This window comes from Salvelinus sp. IW2-2015, linkage group LG6.1 (genome assembly GCF_002910315.2).
Source record: "Salvelinus sp. IW2-2015 linkage group LG6.1, ASM291031v2, whole genome shotgun sequence".
Taxonomy (NCBI): domain Eukaryota; kingdom Metazoa; phylum Chordata; class Actinopteri; order Salmoniformes; family Salmonidae; genus Salvelinus; species Salvelinus sp. IW2-2015.
Genome location: NC_036845.1, coordinates 2168897 through 2193240, shown reverse-complemented (window position 1 = coordinate 2193240; position 24344 = coordinate 2168897). Strand labels below are relative to the sequence as shown.

At 44.4% G+C, this 24344-nt stretch overlaps 1 protein-coding gene across 1 annotated transcript in view; it reads right to left on the bottom strand.

The window, feature by feature from the left end:
• Positions 1 to 22517, bottom strand: part of LOC111964607 (serine protease hepsin) — a 31938-nt gene extending 9421 nt beyond the window's left edge. Inside the window, exons 1-9 of the mRNA XM_070443788.1 lie at positions 22110 to 22517; positions 21512 to 21637; positions 7861 to 7959; positions 7356 to 7397; positions 7118 to 7256; positions 6368 to 6487; positions 6187 to 6227; positions 5021 to 5320; positions 4866 to 4872 (exon numbers count right to left, since the gene is read on the bottom strand). Of these exons, the coding sequence (XP_070299889.1) occupies positions 4866 to 4872; positions 5021 to 5320; positions 6187 to 6227; positions 6368 to 6487; positions 7118 to 7256; positions 7356 to 7397; positions 7861 to 7959; positions 21512 to 21530 (767 nt within the window). The 5' untranslated portion in view covers positions 21531 to 21637; positions 22110 to 22517. The remainder of the gene's footprint in view (positions 1 to 4865; positions 4873 to 5020; positions 5321 to 6186; positions 6228 to 6367; positions 6488 to 7117; positions 7257 to 7355; positions 7398 to 7860; positions 7960 to 21511; positions 21638 to 22109) is intronic.
• Between the last annotated feature and the right edge of the window lie 1827 nt (positions 22518 to 24344).

Below are 24344 nucleotides of genomic sequence, written 5' to 3'. Positions count from 1 at the left end.
ATTAATGTATAGTTAAAGTGACTATGCATATATGATAAACAGAGAGTAGCAGCAGCGTAAAAAGAGGGTTTGGGGGGGGGGTTGGGCGGGCACACAATGCAAATAGTCCGGGTAGCCATTTGGTTACCTGTTCAGGAGTCTTATTGCTTGGGTGTAAAAACTGTTTTGTCCTAGACTTGGCACTCCGGTACCGCTTGCTATGCGGTAGTAGAGAGAACAGTCTATGACTGGGGTGGCTGGGGTCTTTGACAATTTTTAGGGCCTTCCTCTGACACCGCCTGGTGTAGAGGTCCTGGATGGCAGGCAGCTTAGCCCCAGTGATGTACTGGGCCGTACGCACTACCCACTGTAGTGCCTTGCGGTCAGAGGCCAAGCAATTGCCGTACCAGGCAGTGATGCAACCAGTCAGGATGCTCTCGATGTTGCAGCTGTAAAACCTTTTGAAGATCTTAGGACCCATGCCAAATCTTTTTAGTTTCCTGAGGGGGAATAGGCTTTGTCGTGCCCTCTTCACGACTGTCTTGGTGTGTTTCTACCATTCTAGTTTGTTGTTGATGTGGACACCGAGGAACTTGAAGCTCTTAACCTGCTCCATTACAGCCCCGTCGATGAGAATGGGGGCGTGCTCGGTCCTCCTTTTCCTGTAGTCCACAACCATCTCCTTAGTCTTGGTTATGTTGAGGGATAGGTTGTTATTCTGGCACCACACGGCCAGGTCTCTGAACTCCTCCCTATAGGCTGTCTTGTCGTTGTCTGTGATCAGGCCTACCACTGTTGTGTCGTCTGCAAACTTAATGATGGTGTTGGAGTCGTGCCTGGCCATGCAGTCGTGGGTGAACAGGAAGTACAGGAGGGGACTGAGCACGCACCCCTGTGGAGCTCCAGTGTTGAGGATCAGCGTGGCCGATGTTTCGCTACCTACCCTCACCACCTGGGGGTCGGCCCGTCAGGAAGTCCAGGATCCAGTTGCAGAGGGAGGTGTTTAGTCCCAGGATCCTTAGCTTAGTCATGTGGAGTGCAATAGAGATGGCATCATCTGTGGATCTGTTTGGGCGGTATGCAAATTGGAGTGTGTCTAGGGTTTCTGGGAAAATGGTGTTGATGTGAGCCATTACCAACCTTTCAAAGCACTTCATGGCTACGGACGTGAGTGCTATGTGTCTGTAGTAATTTAGGCAGGTTGCCTTTGTGTTCTTGGGCACAGGGACTATGGTGGTCTGCTTGAAACATGTTGGTATTACAGACTCAATCAGGGACATGTTGAAAATGTCAGTGAAGACACCTGCCAATTGGTCAGCACATGCCCGGAGCACACTGCCTGGTAATCCGTCTGGCTCCGCAGCCTTGTGTATGTTGACCTGTTTAAAGGTCTTACTCACGTTGGCTACGGAGAGTGTGATCGCACAGTCGTCCGGAACAGCTGATGCTCTCATGCATGCCTCAGTGTTGCTTGCCTCGAAGCGAGCACAGAAGTGATTTAGCTCGTCTGGTAGGCTCGTGTCACTGGGCAGCTTGCAGCTGTGCTTCCCTTTGTAGTATGTAATAGTTTGCAAGCCCTGCCACATAAGACGAGCGTCGGAGCCGGTGTAGTATGATTCAATCTTAGCCCTCTATTGATGCTTTGCCTGTTTGATGGTTCGTCGCAGGGCATAACAGGATTTCTTGTAAGCTTCCGGGTTAGAGTCCCGTACCTTGAAAGCGGCAGCTCTACCCTTTAGCTCAGTGCGAATGTTGCCTGTAATCCATGTCTTTTGGTTGGGGTATGTACGTACAGTCACTTTGGAGATGGTATCCTCGATGCACTTATTGATAAAGCCAGTGACTGATGTGGTGTACTCCTCAATGCCATCGGAAGAATCCCGGAACATGTTCCAGTCTGTGATAGCAAAACAGTCCTGTAGGTTAGCATCTGCTTCATCTGACCACTTTTTTATAGACCGAGTCACTGGTGCTTCCTGCTTTAATTTTTGCTTGTAAGCAGGAATCAGGAGGATAGAGGTGTGGTCGGATTTACCAAATGGAGGGCGAGGGAGAGCTTTGTACGCGTCTCTGTGTGTGGAGTACAGGTGATCTAGAATTGTTTTCCCTCTGGTTGCATATTTAACATGTTGATAGAAATATGGTGGAACTGATTTAAGTTTCCCTGCATTAAATTCTCCGGCCACTAGGAGCGCCATCTCTGGGTGAGTGGTTTCCTGTTTGCTTATTTCCTTATACAGCTGACTGAGTGCGGTCTTAGTGCCAGCATCTGTCTGTGGTGGTAAATAAACAGCCACGAAAAGTATAGCTGAGAACTCTCTAGGCAAGTAGTGTGGCCTGCAATTTATCACAATATACTCTACCTCAGGCGAGCAAAATCTAGAGACTTCCTTAGATTTTGTGCACCAGCTGTTGTTAACAAATATGCACAGACCGCCCCCCCCCCCATCTACCGGAGTGTGCTGTTCTATCTTGCCGGTGCAGCGTATATCCCGCTAGCTGAATATCCATGTCGTCATTCAGCCACGATTCCGTGAAACATAGGATATTACAGTTTTTGATGTCCCGTTGGTAGGATATTCGTGATCGTACCTCATCTAATTTATTGTCCAATGATTGCATTTTGGCGAGTAGTATTGACGGTAATGGCAGCTTTCCCACTCGCCTTCTCTGGGTCCTCATGAGGCATCCGGCTCTTTGTCCTCTGCACTTGCATCGCTTCCTCTTCCAAATAACGGGAATGTCGGCCCTGTCGGGTGTTTGGAGAATGTCCTGTGCGTCCTGCTTGTTGTAGAAAAAAATATTTGTCTAATCCGAGGTGAGTGATCGCTGTTCTGATATTCAGAAGCTCTTTTTTTGCCGTAAGATACGGTTGCAGAAACATTATGTACAAAATAAGTTACAAATAACGCAACCCCCCCCCCCCCACATAATAGCACAATTGGTTTGGCACCCGTAAAACTGCTGACATTTTATATACACTGGAGTGATAGATGTGCAGAAGATGAGTGTACAAGTAGAGATACTGGTGTCCAAAGGAGCAAAAATAAATAAAATAGATAACAGTATGGGGATGAGGTAGTTGGATGGGCTAATTACAGATGGGCTATGTACAGGTGCAGTGATCTATGAGCTGCTCTGACAGCTGGTGCTTAAAGCTAGTGAGGGAGATAGGAGTCTCCAGCTTCAGTGATTTTTGCAGTTCGTTCCAGTCATTGGCAGCAGAGAACTGGAAGGAAAGGCGGCCAAAGAGGAATTGGCTTTGGGGGTGACCAGTGAAATTTTCCTGCTGGAGCGCGTGCTACGGGTGGGTGCTGCTGTGGTGACCAGTGAGCTGAGATAAGCCGGGGCTTTACCGAGCAAAGGCTTATAAGCCAGTGGGTTTGGCGACGAATATGAAGCGAGGGCCAGCCAACGAGAGCATACAGGTCGCAATGATGGGTAGTATATGGGGCTTTGGTAACGAAACGGATGGCACTGTGATAGACTGCATCCAATTAGCTGAGTAAAGTGTTGGAGGCTATTTTGTAAATGACATAACCGAAGTCAAGGATCGGTAGGATAGTCAGTTTTACGAGGGTATGTTTGGCAGCATGAGTGAAGGATGCTTTGTTGCGAATTAGGAAGCTGATTCTAGATTTAATTCGGATTTGAGATGCTTAATGTGAGTCTGGAAGGAGAGTTTACAGTCTAACCAGACACTTAGGTATTTGTAGTTGTCCACATATTCTAAGTCAGAACCGTCCAGAGTAGTGATGCTGGGCAGGTGTGGGCAGCGATCGGTTGAAGAGCATGCATGTAGTTTTACTTGCATTTAAGAGCAGTTGGAGGCCACGGAAAGAGAGTTGTATGGCATTGAAGCTCGTCTGGAGGGTTGTTAACACAGTGTCCAAAGAAGGGCCAAAAATATACAGAATGGTGTCGTCTGCGTAGAGGTGGATCAGAGACTCACCAGCAGCAAGAACGACATCATTGATGTATACAGAGAAAAGAGTCGGCCCGAGGATTGAACCCTGTGGCACCCCCATAGAGACTGCCAGAGGTCCGGACAACAGGCTCTCCGATTTGACACACTGAACTCCGTCTGAGAAGTAGTTGGTGAACCAGGCGAGGCAGTCATTTGAGAAACCAAGGCTGTTGAGTCTGCCGATAATAATGTGGTGATTGACAGAGTCGAAAGCATTGGCCAGGTCAATAAATACAGCTGCACAGTATTGTCTCTTATCGATGGCGGTTATGATAAGGTGAAGAGGAGGGAGAGAGAGATGAGATTGAATTGTACTTAAATGTATACTTGCACAAAAATGTTGATAATTTACTTGCTGGCTTGTGTGTTGTATTCACTGTGGACAATGTTCATCTTGTCGGCTGATGTTGCATGTTCTCAATTTCCCCACCAGTGAGTTATTATATCATGAGAATAGCTGCACATCTGAGTCCAACCACTAGATGTCAGACAAGGCCCAATACATGTGTCCTTGATAAACAACAGGAAGTTCACTGCATAACAACTACATCCTAGATCAGTTTCCCAAAATCGGGGATGCACGTTTTGTTTAATGCCCTAGCACTACACAGCTGATTCAAATAATCAACTAATCATCAAGCTTTCATAATTTGAATCAGCTGTATAGTGTTAAGACAAAAGCCAAAACGTGCACCCCTTGGGGTCCCGAGGATCAATTTGGGAAATGCTGTGCTAGAGACTTTTCTCTCTCACATTATAACAATGTAATGTTTTTCTATGTACGTCCAGCGATTCCAGGAAAAATTACAGTAAAACAGAGGGTAAACTATTCTGTCCGGTTCTGATATCATTGTCTTTTGTCCAGGCGACAGCAGGCAGGTAGTAAAGAGGGCCTTTGTTTGGTAGTCTGACTGGAAACCTGAACACTGAGGAAGGGAATTACCATAGTGACTCGTCCCTCATCTCTATCTCGCTTTATCACTTCTCTCTACTCCCCTTCTCTCTCTCTCTCTCACTCGCTCTTTCTCTCCCTCTCTCCCTTCCTCTCTCTCTCCCTATTCTACCTCTAAGCACAATGTGGCTTCGTCTGATGTGCCTTGAAAAAGAACAACAAATCATCACAGTATAATAAGAATATAACAATATGGGCCCGGATGTGTTTACCTGTGAAGTGCAAAGGCTGGGCCAGAGCCAGGACAGCGATGTCTCTGCTGTTGTCGTCTATGTTGGGGTCTACGAAGGGCAGGTAGCTGCTGTGGTACACCACAGTCTTTACCTCAAGAACTCTAACATTCTTATGGGTGAGCTTGTTGTAGATGGAGCCCAGTAACACCCTCCATCGAGACACCTGACGGTTCCTCCTGAGAGGGCAAACCAGAATCATGAGATAGTGTGGTTGTGTGCGTGTGTGGTGTGTGTGTGTGTGGGTGTGGTGTGTGTTGTGGGTGTGTGTGTGTGTGCTGTGTGTGTGTGTGTGTGTGTGTGTGTGTGGTGTGTGTGTGTGTGTGTGTGTGTGGTGTGTGTGTGTGTGTGTGTGTGGGGTGTGTGTGAGAGAGAGGGAGAGAGGACAGAGAGAGAGCGAAGAGGAGGTGAGAGGAGAGAGAGAGTAGAGAGAGAGAGAGGAGAAAGAAGAGTGAGAGACTCGTGAAAATCGTTTGCGGAACTGTCGGACAGTGGGCTGCGCTGACGGATCAGCGGTCTGAGATGATGAGGAGCCTCACACTGGTTGCACCCGGTCTAGCTGCAGATGACTGCACGGCCAGCATACCCTGCTTAGCATCTTTACACCACCTACTATAGAACGGTCCTCTGTCAGAGCTACGCCTGCCATCAGTCTAGACAGACAGAAAGAGAGGGGAGGGAGGGATATGGAAGAGAAAAAGATATGGATGGGGATGGAGTAAGGAGGAGAAGATAGATAGGGAGGGAAAGAGTAAAGAGATAAATAAGAGAGGGAGCGGTTACAGGAGGAAGAAAGAGAGATGGGAGGAGTAAAGAGAAGAGGTAAGAGAGGGAGAGGTACAGGAGGAGAAAGAGAGATAGGGAGGAGTAAAGAGAGAGGTAAGAGAGGGAGAGGTACAGGAGGAGAAAGAGAGATAGGGAGGAGTAAAGAGAGAGGTAACGAGGGATGCAGGAGAGAGTTAAGCCATCCTGTACAACTCTCAGGTTGTTTTTCATCACTTTGTGTAAAAAGTTTATCACGGTGTCAGGACCAAACCAAAGCTCTCAGCAGAACTTACCTTGACAAAGCAGACTTAGGACCTGGCCAGTTTCACAGTCACTGAAAAACAAAACAACAACAGTCAGACACAGCAGCCTGGAACACAACATTCCTGCTCTTCTCTACTTTTCAGCCGGCTGCTGCTTTAATAAACACATCCTTCATCTATGAGATATAAGAGTGTTATAAGAATGTCTTACCAGGGATATAGAGACTCTTTGATCTTCTTGCCATATGTCAGCTCCTTCTCTTTGACACAGAAAAACTCCTCACGGTCGTTACTGCCTTCAGGGATACTGGACACGGAGTAATTCACCATGCTGGAGGAGACATAAGGCATGCATCTCTTTATTACAGAGACTTCTATCACTGACAGATCAGTTGAAAGATCCCTGGCCTAAACCAGATGAAGTTGTATAACTTTTTGGGCGAACCGACCAAATTCACATAGCAATGTGAGGTAAAGATCTCTCATTGAAAGGAAGTCTGAGAAGCGGTAGATCCATTCTATATGCACTATTTTTATGCTTCATGTCCTTAAGTTTAGTTTTCGCCTCTTTTTATTTTCAGCTTTGTACACCAGCTGAAAATACAATCTTTTTTGTTTTTGAAAATATATTTCACAGCTGTTAGATTCTCTAAATTATACATTGCTTGCTTTGTGGCCATAAACTGAAATTAGGCAAACCATTAGAATTTTAGCAACCAGGCAAGGGTGGAGCAATTTCTGTGCAGCCTTCTTGCATGGCATAGGGGTATCAGCCCCCCGCACCTCTCTGATTCAGAGGGGTTGGGTTAAATGCGGAAGACACATTTCAGTTGAATACATTCAGTTGTACAACTGACTAGGTATCCCCCTTTCCCTTTCCTTTTATGATGCTGTAGATAGTGACTCCCACTTTTGGATTTAATCTAAAGCCTTTCATATCACAATCCATCAATCTCCTCACCTGACAAAGCCCATTTCCTCACAGCTGATGTTGGCCAGGAGCTGGTTGGCCTCTGAGGAACAGAGGTGTCTCCACCGTCGCTCGGCCGAGTCAAACACCCGGAGACGTAGGTCCGAGCTTGGATTGGAGTTCACCTGGACTGGGTTGGAGCAATGAAATACTGGATCAAACAAACCACTCTATCGATTCAGATACGATATGAGGTTGGCTTTGGTGGAGTGGTTTCCCTCTCACTTACCATCATATAATCCTGTGTCTTCTTCTCTGATACAAAACGTTACTAGGATTTGAAAAACAAACAAACAAACAAACAAAAGTCAACAACATGTAATATAAAACTGTAAAGTGCATACACACTGTTGATGAAACAGCAAACCTCACAGAGCCTGCAAACAAATCCACTGACTGCAATCAAACAATGTTGGTAATATCTGTACCAAAGATGGGAGGATGAATTAAGATAGTTCACTCAGGCCGTTTACCATTGAAAAAATTGGTCAGTTCCTGTCTACTTAAGGGGGTGGCTCTCCCATAGACACCAATGTGATAGGAACTGGTTCTGGTGTACTTAGTTAATTGACTTCCATTCAAACAGAAAAAAATGAGGGCGTGGGATGTCTCGCTTCCTCTTTTGTCTCTGTCTGTACGATGAAAAAACAAAAACTACATTGCCCACAAAGCACTGCTCATTGCCAAAAGGTACACATCACTACTATGTGAGAGCAGATGCAGAGGTCTCTCACCTACAGCCCAGACAGTAGCTCCAATCCCCCCCAGTAGCACCACGATCAGACACATGCCCGCCACGCGACATGGGGTCAGGAAGGTCACCCCCGCGCCTCCTGTAAAAGACAATACACACAACAAAAACATACCATTACGTTCAACGTCACACTGAAGGTAGTCTGGCCCAGGAGTGTGAAGTTGAACAGCAAGGCACTGGAATGACAAACCACCCTTGCTGTCTCTGCCTTGCGGGCTCCCCTCTCTTCACTGGGATTCTCTACCTCTGACTCTATTAAGGTGGCTGAGTCATTGGCTTGCACGCGCTCTCCCATTCCGTCCCTAGGAGGGGTGCATCACGTTGTGCCAGGCTTTTTTCGGGGGTCTATCTGTCCTATCTGGTGTAATTCTCCTGTCTTATCTAGTGTCCTGTGTGATCTTAAACAACTTCTTGTCAATAGGGGGGCGCTGTTTTCACTTTGGAAAAAATTGTTCCCAAATGAAACGGCCTCGTACTCTTTTCTAGATCATACAATATGCATATTATTATTACTATTGGATAGAAAACACTCAGACGTTTCTAAAACTGTTTGAATTATGTCTGTGAGTAAAACAGAACTCATTTTGCAGCAAACTTCCATGCAGGAAGTGAAAAATCTGAAAACGAGGCTCTGTTTCAGGGCCTGCCTATTCAATTGCCTTATATTTATCGATATGCATGCACTTCATACGCCTTCCACTAGATGTCAACAGGCAGTGGAAGGTGGAATGGGGTGTCTAGCTCGATCTGAGGTCGAACAAGAGCTTTTGGAGTGGCAGGTCAGGAATTTCCTTTGTCTACCAAGGCGCGCGAAGTACCTCGATATTGTCTTCTGATAAGCGTTCGGTTTACACGGCGAAAATCTCCGGCTCTGATTTTATTTGATACATGTGATAATAACATCGTAAAGTAGGTTTTTTCAACCGAGTTTTATCAGTTTATTCAACGTTTATTGGGACTTTTGGAGTTTTCCGTTCTTAGCTTCGAGAGAAGATGGGAGCGTTATCAACCTTTGCTAGCATTGTGGCGCGAATTCGACAGAAGAAAAGGACATTGTAAAACCAAACAACGATTTATTCTGGACCAAGGACTCCTTGTACAACATTCTGATGGAAGCTCAGCAAAAGTAAGAACAATTTATGATGTTATTTCGTATTTCTGTGGAAAATGTTGATTCCTATTCTTCGCCATTTTGGCGAGCGCTGTCTCGCAATAACGCAAGCTGTATGTTTTGGTAAAGTTATTTTTAAAAATCTAACACGGCGGTTGCATTAAGAACCAGTGTATCTTTCATTTGCTGTACAACATGTATTTTTTAGTAAAGTTTATGATGAGTTCTTTGGTCAGATTAGGTGAGTGTCCAAAATAGCTCCGGACATTCTGGGGAAATGTTGCTACATATTCACAGTGTATAACCACGGTTTGCAGCTCTAAATATGCACATTTTCGAACAAAACATAAGTGTATTGTATAACCTGATGTTATAAGACTGTCATCTGATGAAGTTGTTCAAGGTTAGTGATTCATTTTATATCTTTTGCTGGTTTTTGCGAAAGCTATCTTTGCGGTGAATAAATGCGTTTGTGTGTTTGGCTATTGTAGTAAGCTAATATAATTCTATATTGTGTTTTCGCTGTAAAACACTTAAAAAATCTGAAATATTGGCTGGATTCACAAGCTGTTTATCTTTCATTTGCTGTACACCATGTATTTTTCATAAATGTTTTATGATGAGTATTTTAGTATTTCACGTTGCTCTCTGTAATTATTCTGGCTGCTTTGGGGATATTTTTGATGGTAGCTGCAATGTAAAACTATGATTTATACCTCAAATATGCACATTTTCGAACAAAACATAAATTTATTGTATAACATGTTATAAGACTGTCATCTGATGAAGTTGTTTCTTGGTTAGTGACTAATTCTATCTCTATTTTGTCGGTTTTGTGAAAGCTACCTATGCGGTAGAAACATGGTGAAAATATGCGGTTGTGTGTTTGGCTATTGTGGTTAGCTAATAGAAATACATATTGTGTTTTCGCTGTAAAACATTTTAAAAATCGGAAATGATGGCTGGATTCACAAGCTGTTTATCTTTCATTTGCTGTATTGGACTTGTGATTTCATGAAAATTATATTATATGATATCCCTGTCCCGTTAGGCTAGGCTAGGCTATGCTAGTCAGCTTTTTGATGAGGAGGATCCCGGATCCGGGAGAGAGAAGTGGTAGAGGTTTTAAGTACGCTTCTTCTAATTCTTCAATCTCTCTCTCTACCCATCCAGAGGACCTGAGCCCCATGCCTCAGGACTACCGGGCCTGATGACTCCTGGCTTTCCTCGTCCCCAGTCCACCTGGTTGTGCTACTGATCCAGTTTCTGCTGTTCTGCCTGCGGTTATAGAACCCTGATCTGTTCACTGGTCGTGCTAACTTGTCCCAGACCTGCTGTTTCGACCCTCGCTCTCCCTCTCTCTCTCTCCCCTTCTTGCTCTCTCTCTCTCTCTCTACCACACCTGCTGTCTCGACAATGCTCGGCTATGAAAAGACAACTGACCATGCTGGTCATCTATGAACGTTTAAACATCTTGAAGAACGATCTGGCCTTAATGGCCATGTACTCTTATAATCTCCACCAGGCACAGCGAGAAGAGGACAGGACACCCCTCACAGCCTAGTTCCTTTCTAGGTTTCTTACTAGGTTCCTGCCTTTCTAGGGAGTTTTTCCTAGCCACCACGCTTTTACATCTATTACATCTGCATTGCTTGCTCTCTGGGGTTTTAGGCTGGGTTTCTGTATAAGCAATTTGTGACTGCTGATGTAAAAAGGGCTTTATAAATAAATGTGATTGATTGATTGACATTTACTCCTGATGTGCTGACCTGTTGCAGCCTCTAAAACCACTGTGATTATTATTTGACCCTGCTGGTCATCTATGAACATTTGAACATCTTGAAGAAGTGAAAGTGTTTTAATCAGATAGGTAAAAAGGAAGAGAGAGTGTCATAATAACACACTGGCAAATTGGCACATTGCAAAAGTACAAATGAATAGGATCAATAGTCCAAAGTCTGCTCCATTTCCATAGAGCTAAAACAAACTGCAAGCTTGATTTCAGTGCCATCTCAAGCCCCANGTACAAATGAATAGGATCAATAGTCCAAAGTCTGCTCCATTTCCATAGAGCTAAAACAAACTGCAAGCTTGATTTCAGTGCCATCTCAAGCCCCAACAAATTGTCACTGTGTCCCTAGCTAGAACACAAGGTTGGGCAGAATGAGAGGTCATTTCATTACATTAAATTGCTGATGATGATGAAAGGTCCATGAACTGACCAGTCACTAACTGTTAAAGTTTGGTTGAACCAAAACAAAGCCACACTTGATTATTCAAGCACTGTTTACAACTTAAGTCACACGTGTGAGACACACATATGCGCCGCACACACACACAAACTTGTTATACTATCCTTGTGAGGACTTCTGGTCCCCACAAGGATAGCAAAACCAAACCAAACCAAACCACACACACACACACACACACACACACCACGAACACACACACACAACAACACACCACACACACCCACACACACACCACACACACACACCACACCACCACACACACACACACACACACACACACACACACACACACACACACCACGCATATATCTGCTGTGTTTGCAGACAGTATCTGAGCCAGAAGTGTGAGTTTCTGGAGTGATCATTAACCTTGCAGGCTGGCCAGCCAGCTTCAGCCTGTGTGGAGACATGCCACACACCAGACCAAACCAGCAGAGCAGACCAGCAGAGACACTGACTAACAGCAAGGCATGATAAGCTCCTGACTGAGTGCAAACAAACACACTGTCTGCGTGTGGATCCAACTCAGGCCTAACACAGGTCTATAAGAATGCTCTGTAGGTAATACACAGGTCTATAAGTCTGTTATTACTGTGTAGGTATTCACAAGTCTTTATGTATGCTATAGGGCCAAGACATTTTACTGATCTGGTCATGTGGCCCTAGCTATGTGGGCAATACACCAGTCTGACGGACGCTTAGGAACAATCTCCTAATCGCCTATTGGGCATCAATACATGCCCGATAGTGAGGACATCATTCAACCATTCGACACCAACAACACAAACAGTTGCACCATATTTCACATTTTAGTCATTTAGCAGACACTCTTATCCTGAGCGACTTACAGGAGCAATTAGGGTTAAATGCCTTGCTCAAAGGCACAGACAGATGTTTTACTTAGTCGGCTCGGGGATTCGAACTAGCAACCTTTTAGTTACCAACGCTCTTAACAGCTAGGCTACCTGCCACCCACTACCTGGATCACCCTAGCTGCCTGTACAAGTAGAGTCTGCCAGATGAGCATGTCTCTTATCAACAACATAACACTGTTTCCCATTGTGCCTTATGCAGGGAAACGAGCATCAACCTGATACTCTGCCAATTAAAAGAGAGGAAAATCAACATCGCACACAAAGGAGGGAGACTGGAATTCAGTGAGAAAACACTGGGGGTCCTGTAAGGCCATGGGGTCGCCGTCTGTACTCACTACCACAGGATATGGGCACAGTTTACAGGCAGCTGATGGCTCTTCCTTAAGTGATGGGGAAATCCTCCACTTTTTTCTCCCTTACTCACCACTTTCAATCAGTGTGGACCATGCATCAACAATAAGATACATGGGTTTCTACTGAGAGGGCATTAAAAGAATAACATCAAGTACTGTTGCTCTTTAACACGGTGAAAATTAAGATGTACAAATGTATTTGAAGGCTTTTGTATACTGCACGGTTTTTAAAACACACAGTTGACCTGCATAACATACAGTGAAGCTCTGTTAGTGTGATGACTGTACATTATATAATAAAATGGACTATTTTCAAACAATAACAGATGTTTTGGTGCAGTCACCTATGGCAACCCCAGAGAACCCTTACTCAGCACATGTTATAGGCTGCTGATTCAAGGGCTTTTCCAGATATCAGTCTGGAGCCATGATACACTGGCTCGTGGGTGTGCTTGTTTTTGTTCCAACCCAGCACTAACACGCATGAAGACTGTGATTAGTTGATTGTTTGAAACAGGTACGGTCTAGAGAGCAGAACCCTTCATACCCAGTCGCATTGCAGAACCCTGCACTACAGATTTAAATTAGAACATTCCTTCTCTGTACAAAAGCGATTCTCAACCTAGTTGACTTTCAGGAGACATTCTACTTCGAACAAAAATGTTCTGCAACCACAAAACCCATCCCTAACCCATCCACCTATATCCTATGAGGCCGTATCAGTAGATTAATGTGTTAGTGTTCCTGCCCAGGACTCTCTGTAATGACAGGGGTGAGGAAGGAACCACAGATCCTATTGACATAACCAGATCTTGTCTAAGGGCTGACTTTATCTCAGGCCAGTCTCCCTTCCAGTATTCCAGCTGCTGGTTCCAAGAAAGCCCCACATTTCCTAAACCCACTCCAGTGGATCCTGGAGTCACAGGCCTGGAGCTGGAGAACAAGCCCTGCTATTGTTTTAGCCTCTACCTGAGTACATCCGGTGTGTGAGAAATACACATCTCCTTTGCTTCAATAAGGTGAAAGGCCGAGTTACCTTGTGTCTCTCTCAGGAAGATTGTATTCTGCCTCATTTCACAATAGAAAGATCATTTCATAAAGATACATCTGTTTCAGAACTGTGACTAAAATGTCTCACACAACAATCAATGAGTCATGGAATGTCACAAATTAGCAGTTTCAGCAACTAAACCACAGATAGAGACCACAGTGTTGTACACCTCAGCCCACACCTCAACCCAGACCAAAACGAAACCAGACAACACAACAATCACCTGTCATGCTGTAACTGTTTCAGCTACACTGTACAGGATCAACTCAGAAGGAGACTGAGATGTTGTTCATTGGATGGTGACTCGGGTTTGACAATGGCTTTACATTGAAACATAGATTCTGTCAGAGTCCTGGTGAGCATCTCTCTACAAGACTCACGGAAGTGTCCATGCTTGAGAACTTAGGAGCATTTTTAATTCTCCAAATTAAAAGCCACACAATAAATGATGCTATGTCTGGTAAAAAGCAAACAGTATAATTGTGGTCTAAAAAATATGTGAAACTCAAGATTACTGTACCCTTGTTATTACCACCGTTTTGATTATTTGTCAGTACATACAGGTATAGCTTTCGAAATACTGAGTAAAGCTCATGATTAGGATCACCTACTACTAGTGATAATTAGATAACAAAGAAATACTGATATGAGCAGTCAAAAAACATTTCACAAGGATGATGAGGTTCCAAGCCAGGTACACTTGGCCCTTTATCTTATCTGTCATTCCATAAACATAATCACACAAGACATTACAGTGTCATAAAGATAGAAAGAGAGTAGCCAAGATGGCGTAGCAGTCAGACGTCTTTGTCCTGTCGTGTCCCTTGTATATATCTTTTTACATCTTTTTCTTCACATATCTTTTAAAATATTTTCATTAACCTCAACTTCTGAAAACTCTCCTGCAACCCGCCTCACCCAATGTGGCGTGGTCCTGCTTTTTTCTAAAGTATTTCTATTTACTTCGGATCTGGAATCCCTCAACTGAAGCTAGCTAACTACCTACCAGCTATCAGTCAGCAAACCATTGCTAGCGGTCATCAGGTAACCTTTAGCTCGGAAAGCTCTCGCCAGTTCGAACAACGTGACTCAAACCAGACCATAACGGACCTATTTCTCTCCATATCCCCAGATTCCTACTGCAAACTCTGAACATTTTCATCTGGATCTTCGCAACTTGCTAACCGCAATCCCGGGTGACCACTCCTGGCTAGCGTTTCCATCCCGGAGCAAGCAGCAATTAGCCTGAACCTAGCCCGGCCAGGGCTCCTGTGCTACCACCGAAGCCCACTCCTGGGCTACAATATCCGGACACCTTCTACTGCCGGTACGGGGCACGGAACCCCGCCGATCCTCTACGACTGGAATACCGACATAATCTGCCTGACGATTCCAACAGGCCCCTCAGGCGCGACGCACGCTGAAGGCCCATTCTGCTAACATGCTAGGCCTGCTAGCTACCTAGAGATACTTGGAACCCTACTAATTCCACGACTGGTCTATCGACGTCACCGCACGAAGAGGCAAAAACAGACTCACCCCCATCTGCTAACTGCTAGCTTGCGTGCCCCAGTCTGCTAGCTGCTAACGTTAGCTTGCCTGCCCCGGTCTGCTAACTGCTAGCCCCTGCTAACTGCTTGCTTGTTTAGCCCCGGCCTACTAACTGTTAGCTTGTTAGCATCGGCCTGCTAACTGTCTGAATCGCCGTGTCCCCAGTCAGCCCAACCACTCACTGGACCCATATGTTCACTTGGCTACGCATGCCTCTCTCTAATATCAATATGCCTCGTCCATTACTGTCCTGGTTAGTGATTACTGTCTTATTTCACTGTAGAGCCTCTAGCCCTGCTCAATATGCCTTAACCAACCATGTTGTTCCACCTCCTACATATGCGATGACATCACCTGGTTTAAACATCTCTAGAGACTATATCTCTCTCATCATTACTCAATGCCTAGGTTTACCTCCAATGTACTCACATCCTACCTTAGCTTTGTCTGTACACTATGCCTTGAATCTATGCTATCGTGCCCAGAAACCTGCTCCTTTTACTCTCTGTTCCGAATGTGCTAGACGACCAGTTCGTAGAGCATTTAGCCGTACCCTTATCCTACTTCTCCTCTGTTCCTCTGGTGATGTAGAGGTTAATCCAGGTCCTGCAGTGCCTAGCTCCACTCCCACTTCCCAGTTGCTCTCATTTGTTGACTTGGTTTCATGCATGTTAACATAGAAGCTTACTCCCTAAGTTTGTTTTACTCACTGCTTTAGCACACTCTGCCAACCCGGATGTCTTAGCCATGTCTGAATCCTGGCTTAGGAAAACCACCAAAAACCCTGAAATCTCCATCGCTAACTATAACATTTTCCGCCAAGGTAGAACTGCCAAAGGGGGCGGTGTTGCAATCTACTGCAAAGATAGCCTGCAGAGTTCTGTATTACTATCCAAGTCTGTACCCAAACAATTCAAGCTTCTACTTCTAAAAATTCACCTTTCCAGAAACAAGTCTCTCACTGTTGCCGCTTGCTATAAACCTCCCTCTGCCCCCAGCTGTGCCCTCAATACCATATGTGAATTTATTGCCCCCCATCTATCTTCTGAGCTCGTGGTACTAGGTGACCTAAACTGGAACATGCTTAACACCCCGGCCATCCTACAATCTAAGCTTGATGCCCTCAATCTCACACAAATTATCAATGAACCTACCAGGTACAACTCCAAATCCGTAAACACGGGCACCCTCATAGATGTCATCCTAACTAACTCGCCCTCCAAATACACTTCTGCTGTTTACAATCAAGATCTCAGCAATCACTGCCTCATTGCCTGCATCCGTAATGGGTCTGCGACCAAACGACCACCCCTCATCACTGTCAAACGCTCCCTAAAACACTTCTGCGAGCAGGCCTTTCTAATCGACCTGGCCGGGGTATCCTGGAATGACATTGACCTCATCCCGTCAGTAGATGATGCCTGGCTATTCATTAAAAGTGCCTTCCTCACCATCTTAAATAAGCATGCCCCATTCCAAAAATTTAGAACTAGGAATAGATATAGTCCTTGGTTCACTCCAGACCTGTCTACCCTTGACCAGCACAAAAACATCCTGTGGCGTTCTGCATTAGCATCGAATAGCCCCCGTGATATGCAACTTTTCAGGGATGTTAGGAACAAATATACACAGGCAGTTAGGAAAGCTAAGGCTAGCTTTTTCAAACAGAAATTTGCATCCTGTAGTATTAACTCAAAAAAGTTCTGGGACACTGTAATGTCCATGGAGAATAAGAGCACCTCCTCCCAGCTGCCCACTGCTCTGAGGCTAGGAAACACTGTCACCACCGATAAATCCACTGTAATTGAGAATTTCAATAAGCATTTCTCTACGGCTGGCCATGCTTTCCACCTGGCTACCCCTACCCCGGTCAACTGCCCGGCACCCTCCACAGCAACCCGCCAAAGCAACCCGCCAAAGCCCCCACCATTTCTCCTTCACCCAAATCCAGATCTGAAAGAGCTGCAAAATCTGGACCCCTACAAATCAGCCGGGCTAGTCAATCTGGAACCTCTCTTTCTAAAATGATCTGCCGAAATTGTTGCAACCCCTATTACTAGCCTGTTCAACCTCTCTTTCGTATCGTCTGAGATTCCCAAAGATTGGAAAGCTGCCGCGGTCATCCCACTCTTCAAAGGGGGTGACACTCTAGACCCAAACTGCTACAGACCTATATCTATCCTACCCTGTCTTTCTAAGGTCTTCAAAAGCCAAGTTAACAAACAGATTACCGACCATTTAGAATCCCACCGTAACTTCTCCGCTATGCAATCTGGTTTCAGAGCTGGTCATGGGTGCACCTCAGCCACGCTCAAGGTCCTAAACGACATCATAACCGCCATTGATAAGAGACATTACTGTGCAGCCGTATTCATCGACCTGGCCAAGGCTTTCGACTCAGTCAATCACCACATTCTTATTGGCAGACTTGACAGCCTTGGTTTCTCAAATGATTGCCTCGCCTGGTTCACCAACTACTTCTCTGATAGAGTTCAGTGTGTCAAATCGGAGGGCCTGTTGTCCGGACCTCTGGCAGTCACTATGGGGGTGCCACAGGGTTCAATCCTTGGGCCGACTCTCTTCTCTGTATACATCAATGATGTTGCTCTTGCTGCTGGTGATTCTCTGATACACCTCTACGCAGATGACACCATTCTGTATACTTCTGGCCCCTCTTGGACACTGTGTTAACTAACCTCCAGACGAGCTTCAATGCCATACAACTCTCCTTCCGTGGCCTCCAACTGCTTTTAAACGCAAGTAAAACTAAATGCATGCTATTCAACCGATCACTGCCCGCACCTGCTTGCCCGTCCAGCATCACTACTCTGGACGGCTCTGACTTAGAATACGTGGACAACTACAAATACCTAGGTGTCTGGTTAGATTGTAAACTCTCCTTCCAGACTCACATTAAGCATCTCCAATGCAAAATTAAATCTAGAATCGGCTTCCTATATCGCAACAAAGCATCCTTCACTCATGCTGCCAAACATACCCTTGTAAAACTAACCATCCTACCGCTATAAAATAGCCTCCAACCCTCTACTCAACAAACTGGATGCAGTCTATCACAGTGCCATCCGTTTTGTCACCAAAGCCCCATACACTACCCACCATTGTGAACTGTATGCTCTCGTTGGCTGGCCCTCGCTTCATACTCGTCGCCAAACCCACTGGCTACAGGTTATCTACAAGTCTCTGCTAGGTAAAGCTCCGCCTTATCTCAGCTCACTGGTCACCATAGCAGCACCCACTCGTAGCACGCGCTCCAGCAGGTATATCTCACTGGTCACCCCCAAAGCCAATTCCTCCTTTGGTCGTCTTTCCTTCCAGTTCTCTGCTGCCAATGACTGGAACGAACTGCAAAAATCTCTGAAGCTGGAGACTCATATCTCCCTCACTAGCTTTAAGCACCAGCTGTCAGAGCAGCTCACAGATCACTGCACCTGTACATAGCCCATCTGTAATTAGCCCATCCAACTTCCTCATCCCCATACTGTTATCTATTTTATTTATTTTTGCTCCTTTACACCCCAGTATCTCTACTTGTACACTCATCTTCTGCACATCTACCATTCCAGTGTTTAATTGCTATATTGTAATTACTTTGCCACCATGTCCTATTTATTGCCTTAACTCCCTTATCTTACCTCATTTGCACTCACTGTATATAGACTTTTTGTTTTCTTTGTTCTACTGTATTATTGACTGGATGTTTTGTTTATTCCATGTGTAACTCTGTGTTGTTCTATGTGTCGAATTGCTTTGCTTTATCTTGGCCAGGTCGCAGTTGCAAATGAGAACTTGTTCTCAACTAGCCTACCTGGTTAAATAAAGGTTAAATAAATAAATAAATAAAAATAAGGTGTATGGTCTGCTACTTCAACTGAAGAGACAGTTGAGAAGTGAATGCAAGAACCCAATGGATTTAGTAAACATTGTTAAATGAGTGATAATGGTGAAGGATAATGTTCTCCGTTCAGAAAGAACTCTAGACGCCCCAATTAGATAGTAAAAGAGGTTCCTTGTGTTATAGATAACAATATATTTGAAGTCGGAAGTTTACATACACCTTAGCTAAATACATTTAAACTCAGTTTTTCACAATTCCTGACATTTAATCCTAGTAAAAATTCCCCGTCTTAGGTCAGTTAGGATGAAGAATGTGAAATGTCAGAATAATAGTGGAGAGAATGATTTGTTTCAGCTTTTATTTCTTTCATCACATTCCCAGTGGGTCAGAAATTTACATACACTCAATTAGTATTTGGTAGCATTGCCTTTAAATTGTATATCTTGGGTCAAACGATTTGGGTAGCCTTCCACAAGCTTCCCACAATAAGTTGGGTGAATTTCGGCCCATTCCTCCTGAGTCAGGTTTGTAGGCCTCCTTGGTCGCACATGCTTTTTCAGTTCTGCCCACACATTTTCTATAGGATTGAGGTCAGGGCTTTGTGATGGCCACTCCAATACCTTGACTTTGTTGTCCTTAAGCTTTGGAAGTATGCTTGTGGTCATTGTCCCTTTGGAAGACCCATTTGCGACCAAGCTTTAGCTTCCTGACTGATGACTTGAGATGTTGCTTCAATATATCCACATAATTTTCCTGCCTCATGATGCCATCTATTTTGTGAAGTGCACCAGTCCCTCCTGCAGCAAAGCACCACCACAACATGATGCTGCCACCCCTGTGCTTCACGGTTGGGATGGTGTTCTTCGGCTTGCAAGCCTCCCCCTTTTTCCTCCAAACACAACAATGGTCATTATGGCCAAAAAGTTATATTTTAGTTTTTTATGGCGGTTTTTGAGCAGTGGCTTCTTCCTTGCTGAGCGGCCTTTCAGGTTATGTCGATATAGGACTCGTTTTACTGTGGATATAGATATTTTTGTACCCGTTTCCTCCAGCATCTTCACAAGGTCCTTTGCTGTTCTTCTGGGATTAATTTGCACTTTTCGCACCAAAGTACGTTCATCTCTAGGAGACAGAACGTGTCTCCTTCCTGAGCGGTATGACGGCTGTGTTACGTCTCTCGTCGGAAGGCATGGACCAAAACGTAGCGTTGTAAGTGTTCATGATTCTTTATTACTCAAAAACACTCAAACAAAATAACAAAGTGAAAAAACGGAACAGTTCTGTCAGGTGCAGACACTAAACAGAAAATAACTACCCACAAACACAGGTGGGAAAAAGGCTGCCTAATTATGATTCCCAATCAGAGACAACAATAGACAGCTGCCTCTGATTGGGAACCACACTCGGCCAAAAACAAAGAAATAGACCACATAGAATGCCCACCCTAATCACACCCTGGCCTAACCAAAATAGAGAAAAAAAACTCTCTATGGCCAGGGCGTGACAGGCTGCGTGGTCTCATGGTGTTTATACTTGCACACTATTGTTTGTACAGATGAACGTGGTACCTTCAAGCGTTTGGAAATTGCTCCCAAGGATGAACCAGACTTGTGGAGGTCTATATTTTTTTTGCCGAGGTCTTGGCTGTTTTCTTTTGATTTTCCCATGATGTCAAGCAAAGAGGCACTGAGTTTAAAGGTAGGCCTTGAAGTACATCCACAGGTACACCTCCAATTGACTCAAATGATGTAAATTAGCCAATCAGAAGCTTCTAAAGCCATGACATAATTTTCTGGAATTTTCCAAGCTGTTTAAAGGCACAGTCAACTTAGTGTATGTAAACTTCTGACCCACTGGAATTGTGATACAATGAATTATAAGTGAAATAATCTGTCTGTAAACAATTGTTGGAAAAATGACTTGTGTCATGAACAAAGTAGATGAACTAACCGACTTGCCAAAACTATAGTTTGTTAACAAGAAATGTGTGGCATGGTTGAAAAACTATTTTTAATGACTCCAACCTAAGTGTATGTAAACTTCCGACTTCAACTGTAAATACTCAAAACAATTCTAAACAGAATCAAAGACGCATGGATAAAGTATCACTGAACTCTTAGAAAAATGGGTTCCTAAAGGGTTCTTTGGCTGTCCCCATACGATAACCCTTTTAATGTAGGTTCCAGGTAGAACCCTTTTTGGTTCCAGGTAGAACACTTTTGGGTTCCATGTAGAATCCTCTGGGCACATAGAACCCATAGGGTTCTACCTGGAACAAAAAAGTGTTCTTCAAAGGGTTCTCCTATGGGGACAGCACCTTTTTTTCTAAGAGTGTGTGTACTTTAATAAAACCAAAATTCTTTACAAGATCTTCGTCAAAAACAGACTGTACAAAGAAAAAACATTTTTTTTAAAAGGTTCCTAATCTCGATCACAAACTCGACACCACAAAAGGTAGCTTACCCCATCAAACATCAAGCAGTGGCCAGTTCTATTAATCTTTAACACTGAGTTCTTCTGATGTCAAATATAGAGGGAAAAATGTGGCAAGCACAATGTCTGGATGTGTGTGGACAACTCACCGTTCTTTTTCTCAGTCATTTCTTCTCGCTCAAAAGTAGAAAATGAAAAGAGTTAGCTGAAGTTCAGGGTGGCCCTGCTTCACAGCTCCTGTGATGGTCAACTTGCCACCCAGTCTTATTCCCAGCCTGTATAAATAGATAGCACAGAACATAAACGTTAATACACTTTTTGGCTGGAGAGAGGTGGGTTAAACAAGTTAAATAAACCAAAGGGCAAAGTGAGTTGTTTTTAGCAGATTTGACTAATAGACTAGGCTGAAGGGGAATTGTTATTTTTCTATGGAATAAATGTGTAATAAACATGTCTCTACTGATGAGTGGTAGCTATATTGTAATTTACCACAGATTTAGGATATGCTGTTTCTCCCCAGTATGCATACTAGCTAGCTACCAATAGGCCTACCATCCAGCATAGAATGATTAGGCCTACATAACTTTTATATCGAGAAACTCATAACAATCACCCTTAGACGTGAACACTGGACAGAATGTAACTGTTACTTTTCCATAGCTATGTTCATGATCAAAAACAACTCGATGCTTTAAAATTACAGAGTAGTAGGTTACTCAAAATCCACACCATTCTCAGAGCACTCACCTCTCTTTTGCAACAGGTGTATGATTGCTTGTCAAGTCAAGCGTAAAAAAAATGAAGTTACAATCTCGGCGATTACTCTCGAGGCTCGCTGTTCCCTCCGGGGTAGCAGTACGAATAGGCTGTAAACTCCACCATGGATATTCCCAATTCTTCGACAAGTGGTTGTATGGCTACGAAGAGTACGAAAAGAAAACGTTCCCCACTTTCTCCCCTTCTGCGAAAGAAAACAGTTTTCCGTTCAAAACTGAAAATAAAATACAATTTCCTATAGATAAAACGTGTAGCTACCAAAGTATTTACACAGTTGTTTTTTCTGTAAAAACAAGACTGCTCAGCAGTTCAACTTGTTCAACTCCCGGTTCTGCGCTCATAGCCTTTTAGAAACGGTCAAGGTAGTGCACAGGTGACGTCATGAGATATCAGACAAATGGCACCTGCAGAGCAGAGCACAGGCTTAAAGCCCTTTTGTTTTTAAAGACCATGGTTAATCAAGTGTAACTGTTAACAACCCCTTCAACTGATTTACCGTTTCCTAGTTCTACATTTATGTGTTAAGTTCAGGTAATGTTCCAGGTGCAATAGACCAAAGTGCATTGAAGTTGAGGCATGAGTAGGCCAGTCCTAGGCTTAAACCATGCCACAGGAGCTTAACGGACCTTGCAACATTATTAATGGATCGTGCAACATTATTGTCTAAACAATAAGGTGCAAACAGGGGGTTGGGATAAGATTGGAACTAGACAGGTCTGTAGGCAGAACGGTCAGAGGTAAAGGCATAAATCTGCATATAATGGATGCTCATTGTAAACAAGGTCTCAATAGACAGAACCAAAAACAGGCTCTGGCTTGTTTAGGGACAGTGACATAATAAGCCAGCAACAGTGCCTTGGCTTTTTGTTGCAGGCTTATAATGCCAATGCTTTTCTATACATCTATTTTTGTTTCTCAATATACTTGACCAGTTCCTAGTTAGGAAAAAGAGAAGTGAGTGACAGACGGAAAGACAGACACTGTCGAGGTCTTCGCTGCTAATGTAAAGAAGGACAGTGAGTAATAGAGTGGGGGAGCGTCAGAGATGGCTTTGGGCATCTTCCAGACTGGCTGGAGGAGGCTGCTCTCACTTATCCTGCAAGGTAAGACTGACATCATATTCATCATTATCATACGGAACACACTTTTAGTATGGTATGTGAATAGACATACAAAGTATTGTATTGTAAATCATATTCATTAATTCCTTGTATCCCAGGCTGCTGTGTGGGTGTCCTCTGTAGTGACTGGGCTGTGTGTGTTCCCTCTGCTCTACTGTATGCCGTGGCCGTCTCGTCTGTGGTTCTTCTCTGCTCCTACGGCTACCCTCAACCCTACAGGGTGCTGTCTGAGATGTGGTGCCGGGACCAGAGCCGCTGCATCACCCCCAGGTATGTGTACCATAGCCAGGGCATCTTCCCTGAGCCAGCCTCCCAGGGCAGAGTGGAGTACCTGGGGAAGGAAGGAACCAGAAACTGACTGCTCCCTGAGGATCTCTGATCTGAGGAGGTCTGATAGCGGGACATACGTCTTTTATTTTATCACCAACCACCCAGTGGAGAAGCGTCCTGGACAGCCTGGAGTAACCCTGCTAGTGGCAGGTAAGACCACAGTGCTTATTATATGTTATATTATATTATATACTTATATTATAAGTATACTTATATTATAAGTATTTTGTGTAAATATGCCTTGTGGTCAATGATTATATGTCGATAGCAACTGACCAGTGGCGAGTTAATAAAGCCGCATTGAGTTAATAAAGCCTCATACAAACATGGTCTCTTTTTGGGCAGCTCCAAAATGCAGGTGTTTTTCGGCCTAGCTCTGTGCTTTCTGTGGTGGTGGGACAGGCAGCAGAAAATACAGAGCATAGGGGTTGGTAATGTTCTCTAGTTGGGCAGTGAATGGCTCAGTGTTCTGTCACTCATGGGGACACTATGTCACCACAAAATCTACAGGGGAGAGCTCGAAAATTCATGCTCCTTGGGTGCTGCCATAGATTTACATTAGAAGTGCCCATCCAAGAAGGCTCAAGGTCATTGTGCAGGGTGCCGTCTTTCAGATGGGATGTTAAACGGGTGTCCTGACTCTGTGGTCACTAAAGATCCCATGGCACTTATTGTAAGAGTAGTGGTGTTAACCCCTGTGTCCTGGCTAAATTCCCAAGCTGTCCCTCATACCATCACGGTCATCTAATCATCT